The sequence below is a fragment of the Epinephelus moara genome, chromosome 16 (genome assembly GCF_006386435.1).
Source record: "Epinephelus moara isolate mb chromosome 16, YSFRI_EMoa_1.0, whole genome shotgun sequence".
Classification (NCBI taxonomy): domain Eukaryota; kingdom Metazoa; phylum Chordata; class Actinopteri; order Perciformes; family Serranidae; genus Epinephelus; species Epinephelus moara.
The window spans coordinates 16270069-16281777 of record NC_065521.1 but is presented as its reverse complement, the minus strand read 5'-3'; the positions used below and the strand labels follow the sequence as shown (position 1 = coordinate 16281777).

Sequence of the window (11709 nt, the reverse complement as noted above, 5' to 3'; positions counted from 1 at the left end):
CCTGTGTCTGAATGAGTTGTAGAATGACTCTTGATAATAAGCAAAACCCATTCGTCTATACTGAATAACAGTTAATGCAGATGGTTTAAGTCTTCAACAGCAACACACCAGAAGTTATGTATTCACAGACCGCCACTACCACCTGAACAGCCAAAAAGATGGCAGACAACATGTTTCCCTGCCTTTCCTGACATCAGATTATTTAGTGTCTACATATAAAAACAGCAATCCATGCTCCATCCATGTTACATTAAAGGGACAGTTCACCCCAAAATCAAAATTACATATTTTTCTTCTTGCCTGTAGTGCTATTTATTAGTCTAGATTGTTTCAGTGTGTGTTGCAGAGTGTTGGAGATATTGGCCTTAGAGATGTCTGCCTTCTCTCCAATATAATGGAACTAGATGGCACTCAGCTTGTGGTGCTCAAAGTGCCAAAAATACCTTTTAAAAAGTCAAAAGCAATGTCTCTTTTCAGAAATCATTACCCAGTCACTCAAGATAATCCACAGACCTTGTTGTGAGCAGTTTCATGTTGGGACTATTTTCTTTCTACCGAACTACACCCACCAACCATATCACCGCACAGAAGGAAGCGTGCATCTACTAATCAACGAGAGGTTTGTTCTCGTGACAAAGTGAGATGTAAACATTAATGTTGTCTTCCTCAGCTGAGCTGTAATGTCAGTAAGCTAAGCGGTGCTAGTTGCGCTACAAGTAAACGCATTGTTTACATGTGTTTGCACAATGTGGAAAAGCAATAAATAAACAGTGTTGCTCTTGCGTCAGGAAACAAAACAGCCTTCCAGGATTCAGAGACTCATGCCAGACTGATTTTAATTAAAGCAGTGGTTCCCAACCTGTCCAGCCACGGGGTCCAAATTTCTCCTTAGTCATTAGTTCAAGGTCCACACAGTTTAATATATTCAGCGAGTTGACTATCTTTGTCTAATAGCTGTCGGTTAGTCACTCACTCTACAGCAGGAAATGGCACCTCAAAGTAAAAGCTCTGTGCTGAAAGGTTCACTATACTTCAAAATAAAGTGTGTTTTTTCACAAACTTTACATGTTTGTCATGTCATTTGCGGTCCATTGAAAATGGACCCACGGCCCACTTGTTGGGAACCATTGATTTAAAGGATTTCTGATGCTCAGCTTCTTGTGACATTGACCCCCGCACAGGTGGACCTTCCAGGAGGACAGATGACGAATGACAGGAGCATGTTGATGCCTCTGTCTATGAATCCATGCAACACAGTGCTTTCTGCAATGCTGACTGATTTGATAAAGCATCAGTGCTGCTGCTGTCACCATATTAACAGACATTACATAATACTTTATGATAGGTATGTGCATTTAGAGATACCTTGTGCATTTGCAAGATAACAGCTGACTCTTAGATGGTGCTTGGTTGCAACATTGAAGTTTTATTAAGACAACAGATAATAATTACAATAAATATTTTACAAACATGTATAGAACTTTTAATGTCATGTATAGAAAGTCATCACACCAGATTGATGAAAGAAACAAAATGGCATCAGAAGCGGACATTTTATTTGCCATATCTACTGTAGGGGAATATTAAATTTGTGTAATTTCTTATGGAAGTGCATACCCAGTCCCTGCTGAAAAAGCTGATTTGAATTTCTGTTAAAGTCTTCACTGTGGACTTGCTGCTTTTGGTGAGCTTTGTCTGAAAATGTTTTGAATCTAATTGGATCCAACATCTCCGCACTTATGGATGTAGTATCCTGTGATGTATCCTAGGATGTAAATGGACACCAGTGCAGCCAAAGCTCCTGCTGCCTTCACTGCTACTCCAGAGCTGCCGCTACACACTGTGTTGTAGATCCTGTGAATGTAACAGAGATGGACGCAGAGTCAGGTCAGACAGCATTCTATGACATTGAATTGGCCTTTTTTGAGTCTTATCAAACCCATACATCGGTTTAGTCCATACATAATATATATTTCTTCTTCAACAGCATCAGAAAACTCAACAATATTCAAACTTTATATTTGACTTTTGCATCTTTTTGTCAGACATCACTTTGTCTCACCTCATCGCAGTGGACTGTGGAGCTTCTATGTCCATGTTGATGTTGTCCTCGTTCCAGCGATCATATTGCACGCTGCCAGGACTAATGGGGTCCATATGGAAAGTTCTTCCTCTCCTCAGAGGTTTATCAGCTGCCTGGAATCACTGTTCACTCAGCACTTCACTGCTGAGCCTGGATACATAGACTCTCTGCGCTCTGACACCTGAGGATGAAGCGTTAAATCAGTTTTATTTATATAGCCCAGTATTACAAATCCCAAATCAGTGACTCAATAACAGTCACCCAAAACAGGATTCACTTCACATCCCCATATACAAATAAACTTGATCTGTGCTCACCTGTATGAGTCTGAAACACTACCTGTCTAAAGAGCTCTGCTTTCCGGCACTTTAAAAGCCATGACTGAGACTGAGAGAGTCGTGCCTCCTGCATGGTATGAGACCTTGGTCATGGTTCATGTGTTCACTGAGGTCATAAATCCACTGGTTTTCTTATATGAGTCTTTCTCAGTGACAAAGGGCAATTTAAGCTCTGTGTGGTTTGGTTCATCACACCCTGTGCAGATAGGGAACTGTGAAGCAGATTAGTTACTGTTGTAGATTTTCATGATACTCCCTCTCCTGCATAAAAATGTGATTTGGTTGAATATATTATCACTGTGTTGTCTCATAGATTCTCTTTTAGGCTCTGCTGCAGAGGATAAATACATTGCAACTGTCTCTGCTGGGCTAACAGCTCCCTCCTGTGGTTGTAGATATAAAGAAATGTATACTTACATTGATGCTCAGATGTGTACAATTTTCAACATCCACTACATTTGAACAGTCAGGAAAACATTAATGTGATAAACATCTGATATTATTGTTATAGTGTTTATATTATCTGTTACACTGATGTCAGGTTAAGGGGTTAAAGACGGCTTCAGGTTTAGTGTTTTACAGCCACTCATTGGCCCTAAAGTACCCAGAGGATGATTGCAGCCTGCACCTGTGTTGCGTTTGCTGCCCTTTGGTCACTCTGCCTGTGTGGAGATGATGGCTGTTAGTTCATTAACATGAATGTTATACACTGCTGCACCCTCATGGACAGGTATTAAGCATCTGACTCTGAATACCTGCTACACCTCTTCCCATATCCTAAAATAATACAAGCCGATGTGTCTTTCTCTTTTTTCCTCAGATTTGTTTATTGGGTTTTCAACAACACACAAATGCCAAGAGAATTACTTTTCAAGTTTCCATACTGCATCAAGTATAACACATATTTAGAGAAATCGAACATACAATTTAGATAAAATACTTAAAATAAAAATAATAGTTACAAAATAAAATAAAACAAAAGAATAAAAAGACAGACACAAAACATATACTTTGGTCACCCAATAATAATCAAAGACAAATACCAAATTCATAGGATCAGATAATGCAAAATATTTCAAACTGACATTGACTTTTGATTTAGCTACATACATCTACTATCATTTGACCCAAAATTATATTCTATCTCATAAACACTCACTGCACTTCAGTCCAAAGGCTTTTACACTTTAAACTTAATACACTTGATATACCTTGTTTAATATTGTATTGCTTGTTGTCTGTTATGACACTTTACTGCTGCTTCTTCTTTTTAACCATAAGGCACCCATTGGATGTCTATCCATCCTGGATTAGGGATCTGGGGTGCATCGTCAAATGAGGCACACCAGGCAACTATTTTGGCCCCCCTAAAAATTTGGAAAAAGGGCCCTCAATGGCCGTGCATTTTGGCACATTTTGCAATGACAGATATTAACTCCCTTAAACCTCATATAAAGGCACACAGCTCACCACCACTGCCCCCAAACCCCCTTAAGCAGGTGCCCTTGTAGCCACTGTATAACAGCTGGATACTGCGAGTCAGGATTGTCTCACCTACACCATGAGGTGTAACCATCAGAGCAGTGAAACAGGTCCCTGATATTCTTCTTTGCCTAGAATCAGTACTGAGAAGGATCCCTTGTGTCGGAGGTTTTAGGTTTCTCCCTTTTGTTCCTGTTTTGTGTGTGTGTTGAAGTTCTCTTTATCCAAATTGAATATCTAAAAAACGCACGGCCTTCTGAAATTTCTGGCTTTATAAATAAACTTCACTTGAAATATTGCTCTGGGCAAAAAATGATTTTTCAAAAAGCTCTAAAAGATGAGGAAGTCCTTGTCGGAGCAACAGTTACAATGTAGCTTGCAGACAACTTGAGAGCACTACTAACACATGCCAATATTTTAGAGTGTAAAGCACTTCCCGTGGTGCAATAACCTCTATTATCTTGTAATGAATGAGGCTGCTGAGGGCCTCTGCTCCACTGACAGCCTGGTGACCTTTGGTACAGTGCGCAGAACAGACTTCTGCATGGGCAAAGCTCAACACTGACGCTGAAATAAACAGTAGAGCTGAGCTGATACTCCATATTTTCGTAACCTGATCTGAAACCACGGAAGATGGTTCCTGAGTGTGGGATTGCTTGAATTTCATTGACCTCCATGCATTTTTGTAAAACCAATCAAAGGTAGTACAATGTTTTCCTTTATCACGTCTCTTATTCCCACTTCCTACTTCCTCCCAGAATGGCTGACTCTCGATACAAATCCAGTGGACAGTTTACTTCAAGGTGAGCTTGTTTTCTCTGACATCCACATTGCTACAGTCTGTTTCTACACTGTATAGGTGGCTGGAGAGTGTCATTAGTTGAAAATTAAATGTTGTGTAACTTGCAGGACTGGTAGGTGCGTGTGGGATCTCTGTGCTATGCTCCCTGTTAAGACTGCACTTATTTCTAGAGGAGAGGTGAGGAAATGTCTCTTTAATAGTGCATTAAAGATTAATTTGGCATTGATTTTCATAACCTGATCAGTTTGTAAAATTTCCATTTCTTATTCTCATCAAAATAATATTTTTTCAGTGTTGGTACAGATTCTTTATAGTTTACTTTTATTCCTACCTTGATTTGTTTCCCTACAACCTGCAGCTGGAGTGATAAAAATGATAAAGACACATCAAGCCAGAAGACACCCAGTCATCAAGGGAGACCTAAAACTGGCCTTTTTGGGATGCTCCACTTTTTGGTTTTGACCGGGATGCTGGCTGTAGTGGGCTCTCGTGTTGCCTCCCTGGTGGTACTAGAGTTTTGTCTTCGAGGTGTCTCTGGATTGCTTACAGCGGGACCAGTAAGAAACCAATGATGTGACACTCAAAAATTTAACACAACACTTTAGTTTTTGCTCCAATTTTTTTTACAGGTTTAAGTTAAAGATCTAAGACTTTTTTAAATGCACTGAATAGATATATTTGTCTAGAATTATGATCACAAATTTGTTAAAAAACCATGTTAGTGAGCACCTCTCCTTTTCCAAGATAATCCATCCACCTGACAAGTGTGACATCTCACGATGCTAATTAAATGGCATCATTACTACACAGGTACACCCTGGGATGGTCACAATAAAAGGCCACTCTAAAATGTGCAGTTTGATCACACAACAAAATGATACAAATGGAGTTTTGAGGGAGTGTGATGTTGGAATGTCCACCAGAGCTGTTGCCCATGAACTTAATATTCATTTCACTACCATAAGCCATCTTCGGTGTTGTTTCCATGACTTTGGCAGTACATCCAACCAGCTTCACAACAGCATACCACATGTTACCATATCAGCTCAGGACCTCGACATCCAGCATCTTCACCTGAGACCAGCCACCCAAACAGCTGATGCAACAATTTGTTTGTGTAACTTTCAAATTTCTGCACCATCTCAGGGAAGCTCATCTGCATGCTCATCATCCTTACTGGGGTCTTGACCTGACAGCAGTTTGTTTGCCGTTTGCCCGTGAACTGAATGTTCATTTCACTACCATAAGGCGTCTTCAATGTCATTTCCAAGAATGTGGCAGTACATCCAACCGGCCTCACAATCTCACAAGTCAGTTACGCTTACAAACTGCTGTCAGGTTCAGACCCTGGTGAGGATGATGAGCATGTAGATAAGCTTTCCTGAGAAAGTTTCTGATGGTTTGTTCAGAAATTTGTTGTGCAAACCAAATGTTGCATTAGCTGTTCAGGTGGCTGATCTTAGATGATGTTGCAGGTGATGACGCTGGATGTGGAGGTCCTGAGCTGATGTGTTTACATGTAGTCTGCCATTGTGCAGCCAGTTGGATGCACTCCCAAATTCATGGAAATGACACTGAAGACAGCTTAAGGTTGTGAAATGAACATTCAGTTTTACAGGCAACAGCTCTGGTGGACATTCCTCTAGTGTCAATGGCACGCTCTCTCAAAACGTCTCACAAATTTGGCATTGTGTTGCGTGATCAAACTGCACATTTTAGAGTGGCCTTTTATTGTGACCATCCCAAGGCACACCTGTGTAATAATGATGCTATTTAATCAGCATCCTGATATGCTACACCTGTCAGGTGGCTGGATTATTTTGGAAAAGGAGAAGTGCTCACTAATACAGAGTTGAACAAAAATGTGACTGGTGTTTGAGAGGAATATGTCCTTTGAGTGTATAGAAAAGGTCTTTAACTTAATCCTGTGAAAATGGGAACATAAACAAAAGTGCTGCATTTAAATTTTCATCCAGTACACATCACCCAATTTGCCAGTTGCTTCTCCTCAATTTTGCAGAGTTAATTTCTGGATTTTATCACATCACAATGACTCATAACACCTATTATAACAAACACCCATCATCTGTTTTGATTCATCCATCAGTTATGTTCATATGCTCCTTTATTCCCCAGGAGTACCAGAAATTTCTGCAGCAGCTGTTAGTTCAAAGCCAGTTCTCTCTAGGTTGCGCCTTGAGCTGCAGTTTGCACTTTCTCCACGAGGGGGCGTCTCATCGCTGGCTATGCTTGCTCCTGGCAGCAGCACTCAGCTGGTTCCTGGCTCGGCAGGCCACACGGCTGCTGCACCACGTCCTGGCTCTGTATAAACTCCACAGCTCACAGCGCTACTGCGGCATTTGCATCAGCCTCCTCACATCAGGCCGCTACCTGCTGCCCATGCTGTGCAGGACTATGATCATTACTTTCTCTGTGGCTGTGGTGGCCGCCCTATCAATCATCAATCAGCACTTCCTCTCTGCAACAGAGGCCCTCAGGTTTTGGACACCACTGACTATCTGCTACACACTGTTGGTTGTGTACATGCAGGGTGAGGAACATGTAAAATGGGAAACATGTTAGAGATTATGGTGCAACATTCATTAGACACTGATCAGCATGGCCAGGGCATTTAATAATAACATAGCCTTTAACAGTGTGATAGTATGGACGCATCTCTCTGCTCTTGTCAGACCATCATTCATTTTAGCTTTGTAATGTTTTAACACAGCCACAGATCTTTCCTAAATCTTCACCAAATACCCCCCTCTAATACTGAGTTTGGCTCTGCAGAGGAGCAGCACCGTCTGCCCAGCAGCCAGGCTGTCCTGAACACAGTAGTGGTGCGTCTCGGTGGTTTGATGGTCCTGATGCTGACTGTTGGACGCTGGGCTGACGTGTTCCACATCCTAATGTGTTTCCTGGGTGAGGCCAGCTGTCTAATCCCCACTATGGATCTGCTGGATGCGGCATCCTCACAGGTCAGTGAGTCTCCCCGGAAGCAGCACACGGGGCCGAAAGCACTTTCTGTCCACTGGGACCCCAAAAACTGGGGCAGAATATCAATGTGTTCATTAGACTCGGTCCCAAGATGAGACCAAACTTCTCAAACTTGTATCCCAGGTGGAGAAGGTATAAGATCCCCAAGACAGATTCAGGTCAAAGTATTCTCTGACTCAGAGTACTGAGCCTACTTTTTCTTTCACTGAGATCACCTCATTAAACAGTTCAGAGTTTCAGATTTAAAGCATTCTCTGTTGAACCAGTGCTTATATAAAAAGCTTCATTTTTTTGCATCTGTGTTAACAGTCTTTTAAAAGTGGGTTGAATATGTTCAGCAAATATAAAGATTGATATTAGTGAAAGAGAGGTCACCTTCAAAGATATTTCTTAACAGCAGCCAAGTTAAACCCTGCACAAATGTCCAGCATTGTTAGTGTTGAGATAATGTATGATTTTCTTGGTGAATAACAATGATTCATCTGTCATTCTTGGACATACAGGATGAAGAGGATTATACAGAATACGTAAAGAGAGAGCATCGACGAAGACCGCAGGCACAAGAGAAGGAGCATCACAGACAGCCACACAGGGATGTTAAAAGCTAGTGGCATTTATTTTAATGTAAAGTCCTATTAAGGCTACATCAACAACGAATACATTTGTATATAGAATGTTTTTTTAGGAAAAAGTCCAAGAAGCATATCAAGGTCATATGGGAAAACAAAACAATCATTGTCTTTATATGTGGAGTAGTATAATCTGCCTCACATATATTTATCATTATGCTTCCTTAAACTTTGCCTCAGGAATTGTCTTTTTGTCTCTTATTCTCCTGTAAATCTTATTTTCTTTGTGATGCCAGTTCATTAACACTAACTGCAGTAACAAACGTGCACTTGTGGATGTTATTCTGGGATTGTGTGTGTCATATTGGATGATTTAATGCTGTAATATGAGAGAGCTGTTGGCATGCCAGTTAGGCTGCTCCCGAGGAGAGTCATTGTTCCTAATTTTCTTTGTGAGGCTCCAGAGCCTGGGGGCGTTGTAACCCTTTCCACGGCCTACTGACAGATGGGTTAAAATACACCAGGTTTACATGTGTACCTATGTTATGTTGCTATAATCCAGCCTGACTGTGTGCAATCACCTTATTCTCATTATCCGACTCATTGTTACGATTAAAAATGTGTTTTATTTCCTTTAATTTTCAGCATAGACAGAACCATTTTCTCTTTACCCTTGAATGCTATGACCAAAATAAAGTATTCAACAAAAATACACAATATTAAACATAATGTAGCCAGTAGCCTACATAATGGATTTCAAAGGGGGTATATTTCATGAGACAATCACACACAGCTCACGTCGAGGTTTTACCGTTATAGAAATACATAAAGCACATAAACGCAACACAAATCACGTATTAAAATTACCACAGTTCGTAAATGTCACCTGTTATGCAGTAACTGAGCTGCACACGTTAATGAAAATACAGACTCTCTCCCAAACAGCCTCAACAGTGAGTAGATTTGTTAATTTTTTATTATTCTGTCCCTTAGCTCAATTTCCACACGACATATGGGCCTGGAAAATATCATTCTGCTTTCGACGTGTCTCTCCCGAGATTGTCTACTTGAAAAGAAAAGGCAAAATGGCTGACGACAACGTTAGTGCTGTAAAGTCACACAAAATGGCGTTAGACAAAGAAAAGGCTCGGTTTTACTCTGACAGTAGCTTCCTCTACACACCTGCGGACCAGACAAGTGGAAGTCAATAATCCGCATTCATGGATATTGTTTTCATACGGACACCAAATTCGCTTTAACACCCGGGAGGCTTTTTAGGAGAGATGTGTGTCGCCTTTACATTCAAGTCTTTGCTACATGGTCTCAGTAACGTTACAGCCTAGCTTCTTGTGACAATTTAGAAGCTCTCTGACACCCACATCAAATTAAATCCACATTTTGACGCCGGTATTTTGCCCATTGGATGTGTCTTTATTGGGAGCTGTGGACTGACGGAAACATATTCCACGAGAGGGTTTTTGTTTTTCCCGTCACTCCTTGTCAAAAAAGGCGTGTGAAATTACAGTGGGCACATTAGCCTGACGGTCCAGTTCCCAAGATAATCCAGCTCTGAGAATCACTGAAGAGGAAATTTAGTTTTGGTGTCTAGTCGATCCACCAAAATAGGAAATTGTACTCCCATGGGTTTATTAAGGTTTTGGACTGAATAGAGTTCCACATCAGGACGAGTTCAGTAGACACAGGGAGGACCTTCTCCATGAGCACCCGAATATGGTGAAAATGCCCATTGAAATGACTGAGTGCTCGTTGTCACCTCCTCAGGAGGAGATTTCCAGACTTTTCTGTTCTCATCTGATAGGCACGCTGCACGCATGCGCGGAACAGCTGTGCGTGTCCCCTGTTACCGCATTTCAACGCAAGCGCACTCCTCCTGCCTGTAATATGCTTAATATAGTAACAAAAGCAGAATAATGCTGTAGTGTAGTAACAGAGCCTTTCTGAACCAAACTATAATTCAGTATGAGATTTCTATCAGCTGAACATTACATTCAGCTTCAACATGAGCAAAATATACTGAGGATTAAACAAATTTAAACTCAGGTCACTCTCCATTTCATTTACAGATGTTGACCTCCAGGTTAGGTGACATAGTTTTTAAGTAAGGTGCATGTTAGGCAAGTATCATAAAAACAGGGATGGTCTTTAAAGGGAAAACACATAAAAAGTGAGAAGCTTTTATTTACCCCTTATCACTGTTTATCACCACTGATCCCTTGTACCTTTGGATATGGGCCTGGTTGCTCATGTTACTTATTAGCTTAACAAGAGCTCAGACCAGGTCAAAGTTTCTCACTTTATAGCCCTCATGCCATTTTGAAGCCCACTAGTAGTAGCGGTATAATAGTCAAAGCTTTATTTGTCCCGATGGACCAAAGAGAGGTATTACAAGCAAAAGGCAGACAACATGCCAAATTATAAACCTTGTTATAATAAAGTGTGTCATGAATATCTTTTGTTGCCTTATATCTGTTGAAGTGCTCCTCTGCAATCCTTTGTTAAACCGTGACAGGTTTTGGGATTATATTGTGTCTCATTGTGTCAGTCAGCAAAGCCTGCTAATGCATGATTGTTTCATTTGTGGTATTTGTTTTATTAGTGATCCTAACAGATTTAACAATGCGTTGCTCAAGATTGTTAAGGTTTCTTCGTCTGAAATATATTAAGTCACATATCAGGTCAGCTCAAAGGTACATGAAAGGGATTTGCCTGAATGCTTTGGTTTTGCCAAACGCATCAGTCCCACAGCTGCCAACCCTTATTTTCTGAGAATATACAGAAGAATAGATTTCTGATACTTCAGTAGACTGATGGAAAGTAGGCCCTGATCTTTATTTGCACTGCTCAGTAGTCTTATGTTTAAAGGATGAATCAGCTTTGTAAGATCACTAACATGGTTTTCTCCAAATCTCCAAAATTAGGCTGAACATTGTAGTCTTATGAGCTTCTTTCAGTGTACAGACTGTGGTAATTGGTTTGATATTGACAGGTGACACACCAAAGGAAAAATAAAGTTCCTTCCCAGCTGGCCACCACAATGTTAGATGATGATATTTGGTTCCATTTAGGTTGTGACGTCAGTTGACCAAAATACAATATCAGGACGTCTAATGCCATTGTCATTTAGACATAGAATACTGACGACAGATGACGTTAATATTGCGTTTGTGTTAAGTTGTGTTGTCAAGTAACCAGAATCCAACATCTTCCAAAGTTCTCATACCAACGTCATCTTGACTTGGAATGACAACATTTAGTCCTGAGGTATGGAGACCAAAATCTAATGTCTGCAAAATGTCATAATGTTGAAGTACTCACAATGCGAAATTCTAACACCATTTGACATGTAAATGTTGTCAGACTGGTTTTCATTTAACTAAAAGTCAATGCATGTCAGACATAAGGGTCCAAAGTCTT

The 11709-nt window shown here is 40.6% G+C and overlaps 2 protein-coding genes across 2 annotated transcripts; one reads left to right on the top strand and one right to left on the bottom strand.

Annotated features, from left to right (window-relative positions):
* Positions 1 to 1421: 1421 nt before the first annotated feature.
* smim1 (small integral membrane protein 1) lies at positions 1422 to 2510 on the bottom strand. The gene is made up of 3 exons (XM_050065448.1): positions 2401 to 2510; positions 2063 to 2264; positions 1422 to 1854 (listed from the first exon to the last, which is right to left on the bottom strand). The coding sequence occupies exons 2-3, from the start codon at positions 2155 to 2157 to the stop codon at positions 1713 to 1715; spliced, it is 237 nt and encodes a 78-aa protein (XP_049921405.1). The 5' UTR covers positions 2158 to 2264; positions 2401 to 2510; the 3' UTR covers positions 1422 to 1712.
* Positions 2511 to 4401: 1891 nt separating this feature from the next.
* Positions 4402 to 8910, top strand: tmem82 (transmembrane protein 82). The gene is made up of 6 exons (XM_050065705.1): positions 4402 to 4706; positions 4813 to 4882; positions 5064 to 5262; positions 6842 to 7256; positions 7499 to 7686; positions 8209 to 8910. The coding sequence occupies exons 1-6, from the start codon at positions 4613 to 4615 to the stop codon at positions 8311 to 8313; spliced, it is 1071 nt and encodes a 356-aa protein (XP_049921662.1). The 5' UTR covers positions 4402 to 4612; the 3' UTR covers positions 8314 to 8910.
* Positions 8911 to 11709: the final 2799 nt, after the last annotated feature.